The following is a 21,558-nucleotide window of genomic DNA, read 5'->3' as shown; positions in this document are numbered from 1 at the left end:
CAGAGGGACAGAACCCCCTCCCTTGCCCTGCTGCCCACGGTGCTTTGGATGCCGCCCAGGATTTGCTGGGCTTTCTGTGCCACAAGCATGCCTAAAGCTGCAGCCTCAAAAAGGCCTTACTGACACGGCTCTGGAGCTGCTGCTATTAGTGCATGAAAGCCAGTCGTGTGTGAAAGGGCTGCAGGACCAATTCTAGAATCAAAGGGCTGAGTGTACCCAGTTTTGTTTGTTTCTGATAGTAGTTTAAACTTGGAAAGTTTGGGTAAAGAAGCCATTTTGATTATACACCAGAGGGCCTATGCACAAGCCAGCCAGCAGGACTTAAAGCTCAATCCAAACAGATTTCTTCAGAAGAAAATCTTAACATTTGAGAAAAGGAAGATCAATGCCCGCATTTTGGGCTGATGCTTTCACACCCATCCACATACAGAGCTGCACAAACATTCCATCCCCCCCACCTCCGTACATACGTAGCTGCTTACTAACAAAAAGTTACTAAACATCACTAGTATTCCTAATTTCTTCCTTGGGAATTTTACTCAATGCCGAGGTAAGAAACAGTAAAACCCCAACTGAAAAAGAAAACAGAACAAGTAAGACTTACATCTGTTGGTAATTCTAGCTCCTCATTGGAATAGTTATGGTTTATTTCAAGTAAATCCTTTGGAAAATATCCAAAATCACTTCCAACCTGCCAAAAAAACAAACACAAACAAACAAAAAGCAGTAAGGAAGGTTTAGAAATGACATGACTATGTCAAAAATTGCAGACACCAGTAGCAAATATGTTGAACTGACTCTCAAGCATTCTAAATGTGAATAAAAGAAGACCAGTGATGCCTTGTTTATGCAAGAGTTTTCACTCAGGTTTTATATTTACATTTCACAACAGCCTCATGAAGTTGGCTTAAGTTTTACTGTTCACATTTTAAAGCCTGACCTATAACAAATTATTAGGAGAGCTGGGAATAAAGCCCAGGCCTTCTGGCTCATGTGCTTTAACTGCTATTGTGCAGCCACCAGAGGCACCACACACACACCTCAAGGATTTTCTCAAGTAGCAAGCAGAAGAGGATCTTTAATAAGATTTATATCCATGCACAATATTATAGCCCAAAATACACGCACTTTGGAACTTATGAAAAAAAATTAATCTTAAAGCAGATTGTAGGGAAATACAAAATTGTACTCGATGTACTAATCATTTTAAAACCTGTGTGGAAAATATACCTCCCTCTGCAAATGCCTTGTTTCTCTTCAGTGCCTGACACAAGCAAAAATCAGTCACAGAATGGTGATTTTCATTGTGCAAAAGCAAGGCAAACAGTGGAAGACAAGAATCTCTCTTATCACTCACCAGATAAGATCTACACACAGTAATGCTCTCACTTGAGAGTTCTGACAACAGCTGTCAAGAAGCCAATATTAATTGCATGCAATCACTACACTGATTAGATAATTCAGGTAATTAGAGCCTGGTGGAAACACCTAGAAAGGTACAGAGTTCCTAGACAACCAAAAATATCTGGGGGAAAAAAATAAAGTTAGTCATTTCCTCAATCATTTGTTACTGGAGAAAGATGACAATTGCCAATTTTCTTGAAGAGTTTGCGTGGAGAGAACACTCAGCTCAAGTTCAAATTAAAAAATAAACTGGGTATTGGATATCAGGGATACACAGACATATTATTACACTGATAGCACTGAAACAGGTTAACCTTGCTTGAAGCTCTCTGGATTTACAATGGCACAAAAAAAACCCAAAAAACAAAAAACAAAACAAAACAAACAAACAAACAAAAAAAAAAAAAAAAAAAAAAAAAACAAAAAAAAAAAAAAAAAAAAAAAACAAAGAAGAAAATAACACCTAGTAAATAACATGTAGTAATAATTTTTGGAGGTGTTTGTTTTGATATGCAAGCAAAGTAAGCACTGATACATTACAAGACTTCCTTTTTAAACTGCTTATTCAGATCTTACCTTCCACAGTTGACATCTGAAGTTAGTTACACATATATTAAGAAACTTCAAACTGTTCCCTCTCCACCTTTTGTAAACACATATGCTCTCTTACTGAAAACAGATCATATATGTATGTTTATTATTAGGAATTACCAATAATGGGAATGGGAAAGTCATTTGGACAAGCCAAATCAAAAGCTTGTCTTTGTGTGGTACAGTAGAATTGTAAATTAGCTTATTTCTCTCTCTAAACTTCTACTCTAGTTTTTAATGATCTTTCTGAAAACAAAAGTTGGAGCTCCAAAGTCTCCTTACAGACTAATCTCTGTGACAACCATTATAATCAGGCATCACTGATTATAATTTGAAACTCCTTTATTGCAATCCAAGCTGCTGACCATACAAGTCCTCTGCAGTGACCCAGTTTGCCACTTCTGTGGTTTATAAGCCATATGGGATCTGCCTGCCCAAAATTTCATCTGCTTCTCTCCTTACAAGTCCTCTCTTGTAAAGGGAAAAAAATGCCTCATTGTGCAAATAAAGGAAACATTCATTCTCTACAGACACGACAGAGGAAAGGCACTATCAATGCCAAGTGTATAAGGGAGAAATATCCACTCTCTTCCCAGCTACAAAGTTGTGTAGGGACAAAACAGGTGGCTGTGTGTAGAGCATCTGGCCCCCCTGGTGACCTTGGGCAACAGGCAGCTGCTGCAGATTCACTGACCAAGAAGCCACAGCCTCACACCATCCATCAGAAAACAGACAGCTGGGGAAGATGATGCTCAAATCTTTTTAATCTTAAGGCCCACATCCCTAAAGCACAGGCATCACAGGTAACTAAATCTCCAGAACACAGGGCAAAGGAGAGCTGGTTTGCACCTGCTGAGCATTGGCACTGTTAAGAAAACACAGTATTGTCCTGACCCTCTGAGTCCTCCCAAAATATTGTCTTCCTGTTTCATTTAATTTTACACACCCTGTCTTCTTTTTACTAACCTATGGACAAGGCTTGAAAACAAACAAAAACAACAACACAAAGAAGCCACAATCTGCAGTAAAGTCCATTTCTTGTAATATGGGGCCAGACGTGGTTTTCTCAAACTGGAATCAGAAGTATTAAGTAAATCCCTTTGCCATAAGATAAAATAACAATCTTAAAGTGTCTTTGACAAAATATTTTGTGAAAAAGCAGCAGGTTTTACTTGAAATCATCGGAAGTACTTTTGGAGTTCTGGACCCTGCTAAAGTGAGGACAGAGTACAGGAAAAGTGCACAGGAGTCTATACAACAACTTGATGGTGTAAGCAACACAAGATTGATGCTGAAGAGGAGACTGATTTACAGCAGGACACTGTGCAGAGGACAGTAAGAGCAACTGATATGCTCTATCTTTTGGTTTTGGGAGAAAAAAATGAAGCATTTTCCTGCAACTCATATATTAATGAAATTCATACCATAAAATGACTATTAAATTATGGTCATATGGTATTTTCTAAGCATTTGGCTTTGCCTTACTATTGATGTTTAGAGAGCTCTGCTAAAACCTACAGGCCCTATAATGTATAGAAAATATATTACAGCTGGGTTCCAGAACTTTTTCACATGTACCCACTCAACATAGAGTGTGCTCTGTCAGCAATTAAGTATTCAAGACTGGCACCACAAAATAAAGGAGCTATTTTGTCAAAATACAACATGTTTGCTGGCACAGAGGAAAAAAAAAAATCAACAATGGCTTGAAAAGGGTGGAGTGAATTAGAAAAGCAAAGGCAAATAAAACCCAGTCCCAACTGCTATAGATTTTTCAGCCTTGGTGAAAGGCTCCTTTTCTTATCAGATCATCTCCCTTCAGGTCAGAAATACTATTGTATTTCTCTTGGCTCCTTCAAATTGATTTTGGAATTAGAATCTGTTTTTACAACTTTTAAATAAGCCGCAGGTTGCATTAATTAAAGCCTCTCACACACACATTCCCCTGACCTCTGCTCACACCTGACAATCAGAACTCCAGCTAGCCCTTGGTTTCATAGCTTCTATTCTGCCCTAATAAATCCTGTCCCAAAAAAAAATCTTTGGGGAATGGAAAAAGGCAGTCAGGTACCTGGATGAGATCAAATGATGCACACAAAGCCCACATGAAGTCACGCAATGTGATCCCAAAAGGGCCATGGCAGAAGGTAACATGCCTTCCATTGGAATTCTTTTGATGGCAGACCTCACTGGGCAGCCTGGATTTAATTAGCAAGCAGCAGCTTCCCCCTGGCTCCACGGCTTCACACAGCAGGCACGGCTGGCCTGCATAAATCAAGCTGCCCAGCCAAACCTGGCACGGGAAATCAGGCTGCCCAGCCAAATCTGACAGAGAAAGTCACGCTGCAGGAGAGAGACCCCGGTGCTATCTGTGAGTCAGGGACAGGGGCAGCTGTGCCAGTGCCCTACTCAAAATGCAAAGGCACCTCTGACCCCGCTGCAGCGCTTCCGTGCTGGTTCTTGCAGTGTTATGATTAATGCAGCAGCAGTCAATCAAAGAGGGATAAAAGAAATAAAGGTTATAGCCACCAAACAAAAGGAATCAGTTTGGCACTAATTCCTAAAATGAGGACTGCAAATCGTGTAACACACTTGAAAAATGACAACAAATAAAATGGAGCTTTGCAATTCTTTCCAACCTGCCAACTGCAGCTTTTACTTGCTAAACACAAAGCAAACATCCTTTTAACTTGGAGACACACCTAACTGTTGCATGAGCTGCTATCAGTGAATAATTAAACTGAATATTAACTCAGCAATTACCTTAACTTGCTGTCTGATGTTGCAGCCTACATTATACCTTGTCAGAAGATGCAAAATTGGCCCCACGCTGCTACTCCGCATCTCGAGAACTGGCAGCCCTGGAAACCTGTACCAGCTAATTACCCAGATTATTTATGGTGCAGTACATGTCAGAAGGGAATTACCAGCATGATAGAATTATTAACTCTTCTTTAACCACATGCTGCAGTTTTTTCTGTTAACTTCCATATCGTTCTAATTGGATTCAGCTCCTACTGAGAGCTTGGCTCTCCACACCCAGCCTGAAGTGGTTACAGAAAGTGATACATTCTGATTTTCACTAAAACCACTGGTCCCACAGTCAACACCCAGGTGTGATTTCAAGCACCCTAAACCACTGTCAAAATAGTTTTTCCTTTGTAGAAGACCCGAGTAAGAAAGGTTGAAGTAAACAATTTGGACACTAAAAAGGATGTAGGGGAAACATGGGGAGGAAGCAACTGGGACTGGATCTAAGCAACCTCTGGATTGCCAACATTTTCAAGGGAAGCTCACAAAAAGTGCTCTTCCTCCGTGGTATCTCAGTTCTGCTTCTGCAAGGCAAATAAGGTGCTTGTGAAAGTTGAGAGGAGCTTTCTATGAAGTAACTGCAAGTGTGGGGATGTTCTTTCTCCATTAGCAGAAGCCTCTCAGATTGTCCAGAGACGCTGACTCAGACAAGGCCACTACTCTGCAAACTGCTACAAGCACAGCTTAGAGAGGCAGAGCTTTTAGAAATCAATTTTACTTTAATCCTTTCTAGTTTTACTACTTATTTTTCCTCCAACTCTGCATGCAGCTTAGATTAAAAGGGGCAGAAAGCAGGTGAGTATTAGGACGAGAAACACAATTAAAACATGCACATGCAGCGATCTCCAGAAGGATTACAGAGTGCAGGATGAGAGCACGTCATGGGAGAACACAAGCACAGGCTTAAGCCTCCCTAAGTGGGAAGGGAGGCTCAGCTTCCAGGTAGGCCTGTGGCCATCACCACTGACAGTGCTGCCATAGGAGGTTCTCAACACAGTTTTTAGACACATTAGTGTTGCCCCTTTTTCACAGCACTCAGATTTGATCAAGCCTCATCCCAGGTCCCACCAGTCTCATGACAAAGCAGCATTCACTGTGTTACTTAGCCACGTTCACAACTCCAAGCATTCTCTTACAAGGCAAAAGGAATTAAAACAGATTGCCAAGAAGAGCAAACAGAAAAAATGTTTTACAGTACTTACACTTCCAGCCCAAAGCTCGGTTGATTCTCCTATTAGTTTATAATATACATACACCGCTTCTCCCTTCTTAAAATTTACAAAGCGACAATCCGGACCTTTAAAATCCCGCATGGCCTTCCCTCGGCACATTAACACTGTCCAAAGAGAACAAAGAGAAAAGAATGACTTAAAAAATAATTTACACGAAAAGTATCTTTGCTTTACCGGCAGTAAACAAGATCTCCTCGCACGCACCGCTTTGCTATTTTCCAGATTGGGCCAAGAGATAAGAAGAACTAAATTGAAAGTATAACTAAGAAATTTGTAGGTATAATTAACACAAACAAACGAGCCAGGTTATAGCTAAAAAAAAAAAAAAAAAGCAAGTTATAGCTAGAAAAGGAAAAAAAGAGGCTAGTTATAGCTAGAAAAAAAAAAAAAGGCTAGTTATAGCTAGAAAAGAAAAAAGAAAAGCATTCTAGTTAAGGCAAGGGTTTGACAAAGCACTGGAGAACTACACTTTAGGGGTGCGCTAATTATTAATGTTAAATGACAAAGATGACATCTGTGTCCCAGCGAATCGGTCCTGAAATTATCCCAGAGAACACCCAGAGAGCGAGTTTATCACTAGAGGGCTTTGCAGGAGAGAAAAAAAACCCCAAACACGGAGCTGCGGGGATCTGAAAACTTGGCCGAGGAGAGAGAGAGGGGACGGCGCGCGTGGGCGCCGCGCTCCCCTTTCCCCGATTCCCCCCAATTTCCGTGCCAGAGCCGGCGGAAGGAGAGGGCTTGGGGAAGAGCCACGGGGAGGCATCTTCGCCCCCAAGCCCCTGGCCTGGCCCCCACTCACTGCTGCACTCGAGGTCGGCGCAGCGCTTGCGCTCGGCGAAGCGGCGGCCCAGCTCGGGCCCGGCGGCGGCGGCGGCGCAGGGCGGGCCTGGTGGCGGCAGCAGCAGCAGGGCCGGCAGCAGCAGCAGCAGCAGCAGGGCCAGCAGCAGCCGGGGGGCCGGCGGCGAGGCTGCGGCCATCTCGGCGGGCGCCGGGAAGGGAGGGAGGGAGGGAGCCGGGCAGGGAAGGAGGGAGCAGACACGTCAGCAGCGCCGGCGGGAGGGCGATGTGGCGGGGGAGGGACAGGCCCGGCCCCGCCGCTGCTGCCGCGGGAGGAGGAGGAGGAGGAGGGCAGCGCACGGACCCTCCCTCTCTCTCTGCCTCCTCATCCCGAGCAGGCAGCACCTCTGTGGCCGCCCCGCCGGGCAGGAGTCCGGATAATTTTCCCGCTTCGTAGGCCAGAAAAGAAGGAAGGTCCCGCCCCTTATCTGTGCGGGTTTCTCTAGCTGAGGATGGCTGGAGTAACAACCTACAGAAAGGGTGTAGGAGCCGCCCTGTGAGAGCCGAACGTGCGCTTGGCTGCTCTCCCTCCCGCGCCGCCGAGCAGCTCTGATCTCTGCTGGAGAGGAGCAGGCAGCACTTCCCCGGTGAGCTCCGGGAGCTTGAGGTCACAGCTGCGGTGCAGGAGTTCACTCAGCCGTGATCCCGCCGGGGAAAGTGCCGGGTTTCGCAGCCCAGAGCGCTGGGCTCCCCCACAGCCCTATCCCTGCCCTTCTGCACCTCAAATTACACTCATTCATTTCAACTCTTGAGTATTTGCTCCTCACAGGTGTGCCTGCACTTACCATTGCCTTGTCGTCACATCCAGCACATTGATATTGCCTTTGAGATCTAAAATGACAGCAGAAGTCACAATGCAGATGAACAACATTTCCCGTTCTCTTTTTCAGATCCATGTTATTTGTTCAGCACAAATAAGTCTGAATAGACAAGGAGGATAAAAGATGCAGCTGAGAAAGGACTGGTGACATTAGAGAATCCTCTTGCTGGTGAATCAAGTGACCACATTTTTCAGGTTTGTTTTTTCTACCTTCCAGAGCAAATTCTGAAGCTGCTCCCAAAATGAAGAGGCACTCACAGAACTAGTAGTCAAGGTGAATAATAATTTTTTTTCGTGCTCGTCAAAGCAGCTGAGGGCTTTTTCAAGAGCTTTTTAAGAGCCCTTTTAAATGCTACATCTCGAGTTAGCAATCGCTGTTGCTAATTGCATATGTTCCTCTTGCATCCTCATGTCTATTGATTTTCCCCCCAGACTCTCATTTCCAGTCTCATTGTGCAAGGCCTTAGATCCAGGCTTAGTTACTCCTGTGTAATCTCTGAAAAATACATGTTTCATTTTCAGCCCCCACCTAGAGCAGTTTAATATTTTAATCACACTGTGAAAAAGTGTCAAGGTAGAAGCAGGTATTGGTACCTCTTTGCCCAGCATCCCATGGACACCCTGGCATTTCTTAGTCCTGTGAATCCCCAGGACCCTCATCCTACAGGAATGCAGTGATTCCTTCACCCACTGCTCATGTGTATGCTCCAGGCCTAGTGCAGTATAGTGGCTGTAGCTCTCCTGCACTTTTGTTGACATTTTTGTGTTTCACGTCTTAGAAAATGAGGTGATACCTGTTTGCCATCACTGATATTGGCTGATTAAAAGCTCTAAGAAAGCCTAATTCAGAAAATCTACAAGTTTGTCACAATTTACAGTAGGAAAATAAATACATTCAAGTCACATTTTATGATAATTGTATAAGTGAAAGATAAGCATTATTTCATTATTTCCTCAATATTTCCAGTTGTGTAATGGCCCACATTATTAGGTCCAATTTCTTGTGAAGAAAGAGCGGCATGGTTATTTTCCATCAATAAAAATTATCAACCTTTGCTTTATTAAAGACCAAGATAAAAGGTAATGGTGTCTGTGGTTGTAAAGACAAGGGCAAGAAAGGGAGATGTGAAGAAAAACAAGATCACATACTTATTGCATAAGCCACTGCCTTTATTGTGCCATAACAAGTAGCTTGCAGTTGATACACACATTTACAATTGCAACTGTCAAGTATTTCCTACCATTTCAAGCATTTCAGGGTAATAATGTAGTAACCACTTATTAACATATCCAGCTTCCCTCAGTGTGTGAAAGAAAGGAAAAATATTTCACTTGGCTCAATTAAGATATTCCAGGCAAAATTTCCTTCCAGTCTTCAACCCCAATCTTGGAAACATGTATTCAGCTATGAACATAGTCCCACTGTACATGAGGTATCTAACATTCATCTACTTTTACAAAGCAGTTCTCCTATCTCTTCTGCACTAAAATATCTGCTAAAGCAGCTGATACCCATTAACGAGATCAGTTAGCTAAGTTTACCTAAGGATCAGGAAACACTCACTTATTTATGACACAGGAAAATAAAAATAACAAGCCAAAAGTAAACATCCTTGCGTGCAAACGTGAGAACTTTTTTTTTTTTTTTTTTTTTTAAAGGGGGATATGTAGGATTCTGAAATTAGAATACTGAGATAGCAGAAGATCAGGAGTGTTGTAGGAAGTGACATCAAACTTGGGGAACACCAGTGATCAGAGGGGCACTCACACAAGATACAGATTATAAAGGCCTTTGTTTGAAGAACATAGAATTAAAAATAAATAAAAAGCAAAGGCTGACTTCTGTTATCCCCACATTGATTTATTAAAAACCATATTAAGGTATGATACTGAGGTTTAAGTGTTTAAATGCTGCAAACAACTGTTCTGCCTTGCACTATTCCCAACACCGATTATTGATCACAGCTGAACCAGGACACTGCACCACATGAACCTTTAATTTGAACTCGTTTATTATTTACTCACGCTCCCACGCCAGGGCAGTTCTGGGAAGGAAAAAAAAAAAAAAAAAAAAAAAAAAAAAAAAGCAACAACAAAGCTCTGTGAGATCTTACGGGGTAAACTGGACTTTACACACATCAAAACAGCCCAGGGCAAACTCAGTTCCAAAGCAGTTTAAAGAAATAAGTTCCAGCACAAATTTGTATAATCCGGGTAGTCTGCAGGGGCACAGACAACACTATTGCTCTGCAATGCACAGGATTTTGAATCGGAATCTCTCCCTTCTGTAGAACGTTATAAATTACAAAGGAACACGAAAATAGCAATACAGCTTATGGAAAGAGCGACGGGAGGAGCTCGCTAATTTACTTCTAGAGCAAACAGTGCGTTAGCCACGGTTCTGGTACGCTCTGACTGTGGAACACCTAGAAATAAACGTCTGTGGCATACACCCAGCTACCCCCCGTGCTCCACCCTAAGCTGATATCCCTCATTTATTCCCCCCGTCCCACAGGCAGAGGGAAACAAGGAATCGCCACAGAACTCCAACCCCTCTCTCCCCTCATGGCGACGGCCCCAACCGCCCTCAGCGCGCATGCGCCGCTCCCGCCCCGCGGCCCCGGGACGCGGCGCCTGCCGGGACCTCCCGCCCCCGGTTCCTGCCGGGACCTCCCGCTGCCCGCCCGGCCCCGGCTCGGCCCCACGAGCTGCCAGGTGAGGTGGGAGCCCGGCTGCCCGCGGCGCCATGGACAGCTTCCTAGAGGAGGAGGAGGAGGATGAGGAGGCGCCGACAGTGGTGGTGGCGGGGAAGAGAAGGAGGAGAAGCCACCCCGCGGCTCAGGCGGCCTTGCAGCCGCCCCTGCACCTGCCCTTCCCGCCGCCGCAGCCGGGTAAGGGCGGAGCGTTCTCTCTGTGAGCTCCTTCGTGCTGCCGTGGGAATGGTGACAAAGAGTTTCGGCTTCCCTAAATCGTCCGCTAGCGCCGGGAAAGAGGTCCGGGATAGCCGTAGCTGTGGTGTGGGCCGGCGGTGTGCCCCTGCGGGCAGAGGGCCCGTGGTATCGTGGGGAGGAGCATTGCCAGCAGGTCCAGGGAGCTGATCCTGCCGCTCTGCTCAGCCCTGGTGAGGCACATCTGGAGTGCTGTGCCCCCTTCTGGGCTCCTTAAGACGGGAGAAACATGGAGCCCCTGGAGACAGTCCAGCGGAGGGCACCAAGGATGATTCGGGGTCTGGAACATCTCTTATAGAAGACCCTGGGGGAGCTGGGCCTCTCTAGTCTGGAGAAGACTGAGACGGGATTTCATGAATGCATACAAATATCTCAAAGGCAAATGCCAAAGGGATGATGCCAGACTTTCCCGTGGTGCCCAGCAAACAGAACATGGTGCAGTGGCCATAAACTACAGCACAAGAGGTTTCACCTCAGCAAGAGGGACATCTTTACATTGAGGGTGGCAGAGCACTGGATCAGCTGCCCAGGGAGGTGGTGGAGTCTCCCTCTCTGGAGACTTTCAGCTCCCACCTGGACACGTTCCTGTGTCACCTGCTCCAGGTGATCCTGCCTTGGCAGAGGATTGGACTGGGTGATCTCCAGAGGTCCCTTCCAGCCCTAATGGTTCTGACTTAGCCATTGTTTGAGTTCTTCCTTTGCCTACAGCATCCAGCATCTAGGAGGTGTCTTGGTGATCTCCATGTGCCTTCAGGTGGCTTTTTATGGACCAGCATTGTTGTGGGGTCATACAGCCCTGAGCTTTAAACTGAAACTTCATGGGAATGAAGTTTCAGTTCCACGCTGGTTTCGGTATAAATTGAACTACTATTGGTATAAAAAGGCCAGGTAGCCTCTTTGCAGCCTTGTACTCTAATGAGAATAATTCTCTACGTTTATCTTTGTGGGAATTGTTTAGCCTTTGGTACTGGAATGGTCTGTTTGTTTGTGTGCATGCAAATCTGCAGCACTGTGGGATCACAGACTTAGGTGATGATTAATAAGTGAAGAGAGTAGTCCCCAAAATAGGACAAAATGTACTGTGAAGTTATCAAAGCACCATGGCTCCCTGATTCTAGTAGGGCAGTAGTGTGACATAACTGGCTATTCAGTGTTTCAGATGAATGGCAATTTCAAGCACAGTTGTATGCTGCTTATGGAAAATGTCACTTCATATCACATTTCTAGCTTTCCCCATAGTCTTGTTTCTCTGTGGACTAACAGATGTGTTTATCTTCAAAACCACAGAGCTTAAGATGACTCTTTTGACAAGATGAGTTTCTTGTAGTGTCCATACAAGAAAGACTATCTGAATAAGGGCTGTGACAGCTGTGGGCTCAGTTGATTTTTGTTTGTTTGTTTGTTTGTTTGTTTAGTATCTTCCAATGAACACAAGTTAAACTTCAAGAAGAGCAAGGAAGCATGTTTAAGCTACATTCAGGATGCCCTGCTCCAAAAGCAGTGGAAAAGGGCTGCAGAGTTCCTGACCTGCTATGTTGAGTCACTAGAGAAGGACTATTCCAGAGAACACATTGGTCCCTCAGAGGTAAGCCCATGTTCCTTATCTAGGTTTTTTTGCACTTGAAAAAATATTTGCAAAGCAGCATCTGTATATTTCAGGACCAACATCTTCTTAATTAGCCTAATCAAAAGATTTTTATTTTAAATAGATCCTTAACAGAGGAAAACTTGGCTTGGTATAAGTTCACTCCATCAGCAGCATACCTATGAAAAGTCCAAGTAGTCTTCTAAAATAGAAAAGCAGTAAATGTTTTGGTTCTGGCATGCCATCAGTCAGAATCTGTTTGCAACTTGGTGGCTTATTTGGGTTGTTACCAGCTCTTCCAGTGGCTGCAATTCTCCTTGCAGGTGTTGAGATGAAAGCAGGTGGAAGGAAAAGATCAGAGCTTTTAAATAAATTGGGCACTTGACTATGGTTAGCTTGCAGAGCTTGGAAACAAGTGCATGCAGTTGGGGAGCTACATCAACTTGGAAATAATCTTTGCTATGAAGTTCAAAGAGTTGTGTATACCTGGTGTCTTGGTGGGGTCATATCAAAGAAGAACATAATTTTGCAGTGAAGGGAGGAGGAGCCCTCTGGCATGCACTTTTCATAAGCTCTTCTGGAGTGCTGCATTTGTAATGAGAAATTCTGAACCACCCACTGAATGACTCTAAAAGTCTCACTGCATGAGTAGGTAGGTTACTATAGCTGTAGTTAATGCTTTGTAGTATTTTTTATTTGCAGTTCAAATGTACATTTTTCATGTCCTACAGTAACTATAAGTGTAGTAAGACTGTATATATGGTGTCTGTTCCCATTTTTGTACTAAGGTTGGTTTTGATTTTCTTTCTCCCCATTAATAGATGATTTGGAGAATAGGAACTGAAATTTTGTGGCATCATTCCCAAAGCAGCATGAAAGAGTTCAACTGTTTCATGGAACAGATGAAAACATTAGGAGTAAAAAGGTACTTGAAGGTGAGTGTACTTAAAACAGCCCTGATGATTTTTCACATTTACCTGAACACTTACTTGAATATTAATTTCCAAATCTCTTTTGAAATGTACTACTGACATTAGTGTAAAAAAACTCAAACCAACATTTCAATTACCAATTGCACGATATTTGAAGGTTATTTTATACCTTACCTTATCTCATTTGGTCTGTATGTTTGATCACAGATGCATGTTTTCAGTCCTTAGAAGTGCTTAAAAGCCCTTTAATTAAGCGTTTAATTTGACTTTGAAACAGTCAAATTCATTTTCATGCATGTCCCAATGACATGATAATTACCTGCCAAGATTTTTATTTCCAGCCTTTAATTTGACCACTGTGCTCCTGTCTAAACATTTGTGCTTAAATTTTGCCTCATTACCTTCTCACTTTTTGAGTAGCTAATCTGATTATAAAACTGTATGCTGTGCACACCTGTGTCACACAGCTGTAGGGTTTTTTTTAATGTTTTGGGTTTTTTTTTTTTCCTGTGGTGGTTCACTCAAACCTATATTGCTTTGATTTCCTTGGCTATTTCTCATTTGGGATGGTGCTTCTGTCTTTTATTCTGTTGTTAAAGATCTTCAAAAGAATTTCCATACGAGGGTTTTCTGGAGCTAACTAAAGGTTTAGGCTTTTATCTTATGATGCCAAATCAACACGGTAGGGTGATAGGACATCCCTCTTTCAGGTGCTCTGAAAAATCAGCAAATGCAGCCCAGCTGGGTTTCCTCAGGTCATTTTTAAATCTTCTGATATAGGTACAGCACTTGTTAAAGACAAGCAGATTTTTGAGACAACACAATTTAAATTCTTCATTACCTGTGTTGGCAATATTTTTTATGCATGTCAGTAAGCGTCCTCTTTCTCTGAACATGTGTATAGAACTTTGCTGTACTGCTGAGAATCTCTGCATTTGAGTATGAAATGCTGTGGTTTGGACTGTTTGGGTTGCAGGTCTGCTTGGAGCATGTCTTTCATCTCCTCTGTAATGGGCAAATAGATGAAGCCTACCAGAACCTTTCCCTGGCAGAAAGCTGGAGGTTTGGAGAGCAAACAGCCATTCAGGATAAGGAAATGAAGCTCATTCAGGCTTACAGGGGACTCTTGGACTACTACAGCTGGTCTAAGCAGAAGAACATCCTGTTAGAGCAGGGTAAGTGTTTTTTGGATTGAGCTGTAGCTTCAGTTTGCTCATGCAGATTCCATTTTCCTTTACTAGACTTCAGTGTGTGCTGGTGTGGCTGGTACAGGATTCTCTATCAGCAGTGGTGGTGGTGCCAAAACAGCACTTTCTGAAGTGCCCTGAAATGCTCTTCTGAAACTCTTTCTCCCCATGTCCAGCCAGCATCACCTAAAATCATGATCAAAGGAATGCATTCCCTTAAAGCAGTGACTTAATAAGTGTGCAAGTGCTTGATTGCTGCTGGAATGTTGAGTGATAGCAAAGCCCTCAACACTTGTGTTTGAATTTCAGTTTCCTTAAAGATGTGGAAGTTGCTCCATGTGTCACATCTGGTTCTATATATACCTACTGGCAGTGTTTTGTCACTTACACTAGATCTTCTGTTTCTCTGAAAATCAGATGGTGAATTTGGATTATGGACCTTGTGCTAGTAGCATCTTATCTTGGAGGACAGCTCATTGTGCTCCATGAGTTTAAATTGATTATAAATTTGAATGAGGAACAGAAAAAAATTCTTGTTTCAATACTGAGGAGTCTTTTCTTAAAAACTACCTGACTGGAGTCCTTGCTTAGCAAAATGTGATCATCTCTTAGTGCAGCACTTCAAGATCCCTGTGCTTGGCAGAGTTTAATAACTTAGTGACCTTCCTTTGTGTTTTGGTAGGTGAGGATGGATTTTCAGACTTGGCTGTGGAGCAGGAAATGCATGGTTACTTTCGGAAGGCAGCAGTGAACTTGAAGGAGATTATTAAAATACCTGGAGTCTGGGACATCTTTGTGAAATGCTATGTGGATGTAAGGGCATGTTTTACAGATGGCTTCTTTTTGTGTTTCCCTGTCTAATTTTCATTAAGATGCCCATATGCAGATTATTTTCTCTGTGTGTGAGTGAAAACAAAGTATTTCAGAAGCAACACATTAGTATGTGCAAGTCACTGGCTTTGATGTAGAGCACAATGTACTCCTGGTAGAGCTGCAGAGCCTGAGCAGAGTACAAAAAGAACTTTTATCTGTGCATTGTCAAGAAAAAGAAATAGACAAACAGCTTACATGTTTTGTTTCTGTGGTGTTGCAGAAATTGGAGCATAGCTGCTTTAGTTTAAATTCCTGAAAATACTTTCTCTGATTTTTGGCAGGGCAGTGTTTTCTCTGGATACACAAATGTTAGAGATGCTAAATACGCAGCCCCTCTGTGTTTTGGTTTGGGTTTTTAAAATATCTGCTTAGGATTTGTAATTAAGAATTAATGATTTTAAAGAGATCTTTTACTTTTTGTAAACACTGAAAAGCTCTGACTTCTCTAAGCGTATCTTAAGAATTTTCCTTGGTGCTGGCATCTGCCAAATTCTGTCTTTAGAGATATGGCAGGTGCCTTCAGCATCTCTTTCCAGTGAGCAAGTGATGGTAATCCTTTGACAATTAAATAAGTGTTAAAGCATTTTTCTCCCAGAGTAGCTTCTGTGTATGAATTCTTGTCTTTCTGTGCTGAGAGTAGCCAGTAAAATTAAGACAGATGAGTATCTAATTATCTAACATGAATTATCTTATATGCATTATCTAATATGCTGCACCCTTAGATACAGGCTGTGCTATTTGGATGGCTCTGTGGCAGTCCAAAATCAGTTGTAAGAGTTTGGTTGCCTTTATCTGACAAACTAATGGCAGACTTGATTTGCAGTTGTTGGAGTTCTATGGAGACCACAACGAGGCCCGGCAGGTGTTGAATGAATATGCCTACAACTCCAAGTTCCCTGCTAACCCCAATGCCCATGTCTACCTCTACCAGTTCCTCAAGAGGCAGCGGGAACCAAAGAAATCCCTCATCTCTGCACTGAAGGTAGGTACCCCTTAGGAGATACAGCCTGTGTCAGTCATGTGGTAGTCTGATAGCTTGCTTGAGCTCTGTTACATTACTTTTCCTATTGTATTCTTTGTGGGACGTAGAGGGTTAGAGGGAAGTTAGTGGGAGGGAGCAGAATCCTTTACTGTCCTTGAATTCCAGTTGTTGTTTTACCTTTAACTGGTACATCATGTCACTAAAGTCATTAAGCAAACTCAGAGAACGTGTTCACATGGTTCCAGAAGTCTGTATCAGCAGTCTTGTGCATAGCATGCATTGATTTCTCTTACAGTTTGATCTTTACAATAATGTACAAATTATTAACTGCCTGCTCTTTCACATATTGATCCTGTCTAGCAATTAGTTTCTTTGCTTTTTTCCAATGAGCTGTGCATTAAAGCTAGCAGCTAATGTCTGCTGCTTGTTGGCAGACAAGATCTAGTTGGTTTAAGCTTTTAAATTCCTGCTTTCCTTGCCCTTGGTACTGCTTTCAAACCATGTTTTGCCACTTGATGGCACTAATGTGCTTTTGTTAGCCCAAGTGCTGTTTAAAAACAGGTTTGTGAGGCTGTTTGGTTTGGTTTAGGCTTTGAAACTGTAGCAGAATTGTGTGAAGTTCTCCTCGGTGTATTTTAGCAGTGGCTTTAGACATGAGTCTCTTACAAAACAGAGATAAATCATAGAAGTGGTTTGATAAGTCCAGAAACTGATCCAATGACAGGGGAGCTAGAACTGTCCTAGGGAGAAAATGACATTGCTTTCACAAAAGGGAACACTGGATATGGATTTGGGCTGCTCCTTCAGAATGCTGTCTTTGTTTGTCAGTGGCCATCAAGGTATTTATTTATTCATGGTGTCACAGAGCAGTGTCACAGATGTGCAAAATGGACCTAGAGATCCATTCTTTATATCAAGGCACCAAAGTACCAGATTGCTTAATTTTTCTGAACTAAAAGCACTCAAAGCTCTGAAGCCTGTGCTTTTCTCAGTCAGGTAGAAGTCTTCAAAAGCTTTCACATTAAATTAACCTATCTGGGGTTTGTCTTTTATTTTTCAGATCTTGCATGATATTGTTCCTTCACATGAACTAATGATAGATTTTAATACCATGCTTCAGAAATCAAGTAAGTTTTTACCTTTGTTCATTTCATTTATGCTACTTTCAGCAAACTATTCTGGATTATCCTACGGCCTTCTTTCTGCTTTTGAAAGTTGTTTTGTTTCATATGAAATAATCTCCAAAAATGAACTCAAATCCTAACTTTCCAATCACCATAACCTCTTAGTTGGATGTGTGAGCAGTCATTTACAAACTCGTGTAAATAAATGCCTTTCTCATTTTAGAGGCTGAGCAAAGCAAACCATTGTAAGGCACAGGCAGGACCTCAAAACATTTTTTAGACACCCTACTCTGACTTCCAAGGTCTTCATTCCATTTTTTGGGATCTGTTTTATTTTTTCTTGTTTTTTTTCTTGGAATAGATCTATTCTTTAGTTCATTGTTCTGATCAAACAACAAAATTTTCCTTCTCTTTAAGGAAGCATTATCTCCAAGCTGGTAGAAAAGTCTTCCAATTTGAAGAATATTTTTTTCCATGCTGATCAATTGCATTCCAAGCTGTCTGTCTTCTTGTGGTTTGATATGTCCCAGCAGGTCAACAGATTGGTGAAATGTACATGAATAAAGTTTGTTCTCTCTTCTGATGTGATGAGGTTTAATGGCTTTAAACTCCAAAAATTCTTGACTGTCAGGATGGTGAGGCCTTGGCACAGGTTGCCCAGAGAATCGGTGGATGCTCCATCCCTGATAGTGTTCAGGCTGGGATGGATGGGGCTCTGAACAACCTGGTCTAGTGGAAGGTGTCCCTGCCCATGGCAGGGGTTGGAACTTCATGATTTTTAATGTCCCTCTCCAACCCAAACCATTCTGTGATTTTTCTTAGGGAGGGAGAAAAACAGACCTTTTGTCTGAAACCTTCCTTTTTCAGTTAATGTGTGACACATTTGCCAACTTTTCATAACTAATGAGAACAATCTTGAGTTTTTAAAGGAATTTATACCAATAAACATAACTTATGTTTAAAGTAGCAGCATTGAGGGGGCAGAATGGAGAACTGTGCCTTTCACTTGTGCTTTACTAATGAGTTTGTCCTGATCTGTGCAATTCATTAATCAGCCTCATCTTTTTCCAGAGAAAAGAAAAAAACGTCGACTGGGCCTGGAAGTTATTTTTGCAGCCTTGGATTATGCTGGCTGGAAAGAAAATGCAAAAGCATGGAGCTGTTTGGCAAGACAGGTGAAACAAATTGTGGTGTAAGTAGCTCTGATGCAATGTGTCCAAACAAATGTGTCAAATCTCCACCTTTGGGCAGTGGACACAGTGACCCTCTGTGCTCTAACTTTGCCTTCATTTTTTGCTTTTCATACATGACTTCAGAGTATCTTGAAATGTACTGGGCATCGTGGTCGCTGTGTGGGAGTGTCACTTCCCTGTTGCAGTTTTATAGAATTCTAGAATAGTTCGGGTAGGAAGGGACCTCACAGATCATCTTGTTCCAGCCCCCCTGCCACGGGCAGGGACACCTCCCACTAGAGCAGTGTAGTGGGCTGACCATGGCTGGATGCTCTGTCCCTCCCCTCTGCAACTGGACAGGGAGAGAAAATATGACAAAGTGTTCATGGGCTGAGAGAAGGGCAGGGAGAGACCACTCACCAAATACTGTATTGGGCAAAACAGACCCAGGGCCTCACCAGCTGAGTGAAGAATTTCTCCCTAATGTCTAATCTAAACCTGTCCTTTACTGGTTTAAAGCCATTCCTCCTTGTCCTATCTCTAGCTACCCTTGCCAAAACTCCCTCTTCATGTTCCTTGTAGGTTCTCTTGAGGTGCTGGAAGGAGTTTGTGTTGCTGAAATGCTTGGTTTAAGGGTGTTACTGCCTAACAGTAGTAACTGCTTGGAATAAGTTAGTCTTTGAGTATGGCCGGAGTAACACAAACCTTTCCTAAGGACAAAGCAACCCCTTCATACCACTCATTTGTTGACAAACCTGGAGAAACTGCCATATTACTATTGACAAACTGGCACACAAGTGAAAGGCTTGCATGATTTCACACCATAATCTGTGTTATTGCCAAGGCTTAATAAGTTAAGGCTAGAGTTCACTTCCAGCCTCACAAGTGTTGCCAGGGATAAAAAAAATTATTAGTTTTATATAAAAATGCTTGTATTTGTGTTTTGGTTTCAGTATAAAGTCAGTGTGTCTATGTTGGCAATTAACATTCAGTATCTCCTAATAATTTTTCCATCACAATTTAACCCTTTCTGTAACTTGTTTAACTTTTTTCCAGCTCTGATAAGCATCTTGACTGGATCAAGCAAGAGTGGAACTCCAGGAAGGACTGGTGGCCAGCCTTCCATTTTAGCCGTTACTTGGCAAAAAGGAACTGGCAGGAAGATAAAAGCCTTTCATATGAGAAAGCTCTGGTGGCTGGAATCCTACTGGGAAAGGGTATACATTTTCTTTTTTTTCTTTTTTTTTCTTTTTTTTCTTTTTTTTTCTTTTTTTTCTTTTTTTTTTCTTTTCGTTACATAGAACAAAAATAATGTCTAGTTCTACTCCTAAAGACATGGGATGCAGTTGATCTGCTGCCTGGAAGAAATGCAGTTTCTTTCTTCTAAAAAGGATTCTTGTCTTTGGAGCTGAATGTGGAAGGTATTGAAATTGGTTTGATATTTAACAATGTGTAAATAAATGCCTTTCTCATTTTAAAGGCTGAGCAAAGCAAACCATTGTAAGGCACAGGCAGGACCTCAAAACTTTTTTTAGGCAATGGGACTTACCATTTTATCTGGCCTTGTTGAGCAGCCACAATACTGTTTGTCTTGTTTGACCTTCAAACCATAACTCCAGAAATGCACAACGCCCTCCTGAGGGAATATTGTGAGGGCTGCAGGGAGTTTGCTTGCTGGATGCCAACCTAGGAGTGTCTCAGCAATACTGGGGCTCAGCTGGTCATTAAGGACCACGGGGATGTTGTAATGCAGGAAAGAGGAAGGAGGGTCTTGAATGAAAACCATCAGCAGTTTGGTAAGAAGGTGAAGATCATTACCTCTTTAGTGGCATTATTTGAAATGCTGCCAAAACCAAGGGGAGGTTCGGGCCAAGAATCAGCTGCTAAATTGAGAATGGGAATATGGTGTGGAGACAGTGGCTTGTGCACTGGTTTGGACTTCTGGTTGATAGGCAACTTCTTCATTATCAGCTTTTCTATATTTTTTTCTTCTGCATTTCACAGAACAGTTTCTCATATTGGAAGCTCTTCGCATGTTTTTTGTTTTGCTTTCAGTAATATCAGATATCTCCCTTTTACTTCCAGATGGCTAATAAAATCATTCCAGTTCAGATTTTTTTGAATGAAGTTTCAGTACTTACTGGTGTCAATGTGAGCCTCTATTTTCCTTATCCAGCATAATAAATTAATGTATGTTTTCAGTGCTGCTTTTTTACTTTCTGATTTAATTGGCAGAACAAAAGTGAAAAAGTATTTTGCAAGATAACAGGCACTTAGATACATCTAGAATATTTGCTGGGTTAAGTGGAGTTAGATTATTTAATGCTGCAGTTATGTCTCTAATGAGCATGTCTTGGATTTTAATACCTTTAATTACTGAAAAGTTTCTTAGCTGTTTGCATATTATTTAAACAATGAAAGCATTTTGTATTTGCTTGTATCATGGTATAACTTAGTGGGTGTTTTTTTCTTTCCTTAGGTTGCAAATACTTTAAATATGTGTCTCACCAAGGGTGCAAAGCTCAGCTGAAAAGGTTTCGGATGCTGAAGAAGTTTGTGAACAGGCACAATCTTGTTTACCTGAAAATATCTGGTCCTCCAGATTCCTCTGTTCAGCCTTGATGAGAAGGTGTCCTTAAGGTTCTTGGTGAACTTTTTTCCTCTCTGTAAAACTGATTTCTGTGTTGGTGCTACTCCAAAATGTCTAGGCAGACCCTATTGACTCACTGCTAGATTTTTTAAAATATATTTATGTAAAAATACTTTGTTTTGTATTTATTTTATAATAAAATGAATGTAAATCAACTGATAATGTCAAAGAATTTCTGTAATGTTACCCTCATATTTGTGTGAAGTGCAAACAGTGTTATTTCAAATACATCTTGAAAGAGCAGACACACAGAAATACTGAGACATTTTCTACCTCCTGGAAGAGACGTTTTTTTGCAGTCATGCCCATGAGTTGAAATATGCAGTGTTGCTGTGTTTGGAAAGCAAATGTTGATGTGTTATCACAAACCAGATTCCAGTTTGCTTGAAAACAACAAAATGGTTTCCACG

At 42.1% G+C, this 21,558-nt stretch overlaps 2 protein-coding genes across 5 annotated transcripts in view; one reads left to right on the top strand and one right to left on the bottom strand.

The window, feature by feature from the left end:
* MIA3 (MIA SH3 domain ER export factor 3) overlaps nt 1-7,447 on the bottom strand; it is a 28,257-nt gene extending 20,810 nt beyond the window's left edge. For 2 of the 4 annotated variants that reach the window (XM_083856701.1, XM_083856703.1), the window contains exons 1-3: nt 6,838-7,287; nt 6,009-6,142; nt 605-691 (exon numbers count right to left, since the gene is read on the bottom strand). In XM_083856701.1, the coding sequence (XP_083712827.1) occupies nt 605-691; nt 6,009-6,142; nt 6,838-7,015 (399 nt within the window). In that variant the 5' untranslated portion in view covers nt 7,016-7,287. Of the gene's footprint in view, nt 1-604; nt 692-6,008; nt 6,143-6,837; nt 7,289-7,348 lie in introns of those variants that run through there. The other 2 variants (XM_083856704.1, XM_083856702.1) reach the window with 2 other exon arrangements.
* A 2,933-nt stretch (nt 7,448-10,380) lies between these two features.
* On the top strand, nt 10,381-21,310 carry TAF1A (TATA-box binding protein associated factor, RNA polymerase I subunit A). Its single transcript, XM_083856168.1, has 10 exons — nt 10,381-10,586; nt 12,059-12,228; nt 13,050-13,163; nt 14,137-14,335; nt 15,030-15,160; nt 16,044-16,202; nt 17,263-17,329; nt 18,398-18,518; nt 19,555-19,715; nt 20,978-21,310. Exons 1-10 carry the CDS (start codon nt 10,442-10,444, stop codon nt 21,118-21,120), a joined length of 1,410 nt encoding a protein of 469 aa, XP_083712294.1. The 5' UTR covers nt 10,381-10,441; the 3' UTR covers nt 21,121-21,310.
* Nucleotides 21,311-21,558: the final 248 nt, after the last annotated feature.

The sequence above is a fragment of the Zosterops lateralis genome (assembly GCF_965231275.1).
Source record: "Zosterops lateralis genome assembly, chromosome: 3".
In the NCBI taxonomy this organism is placed as follows: Eukaryota; Metazoa; Chordata; class Aves; order Passeriformes; family Zosteropidae; genus Zosterops; species Zosterops lateralis.
This window is presented reverse-complemented; position numbering and strand designations above follow the sequence as displayed.

Bases quoted from the DNA above. Each gene is read 5' to 3' on its own strand.
- TAF1A (XM_083856168.1), top strand. From the start codon at position 10,442: ATGGACAGCTTCCTAGAGGAGGAGGAGGAGGATGAGGAGGCGCCGACA. The intron at 17,330-18,397 runs GTAAGTTTTTAC...ATCTTTTTCCAG, and splicing joins TACCATGCTTCAGAAATCAA to AGAAAAGAAAAAAACGTCGA. The intron at 18,519-19,554 runs GTAAGTAGCTCT...ACTTTTTTCCAG, and splicing joins CAGGTGAAACAAATTGTGGT to CTCTGATAAGCATCTTGACT.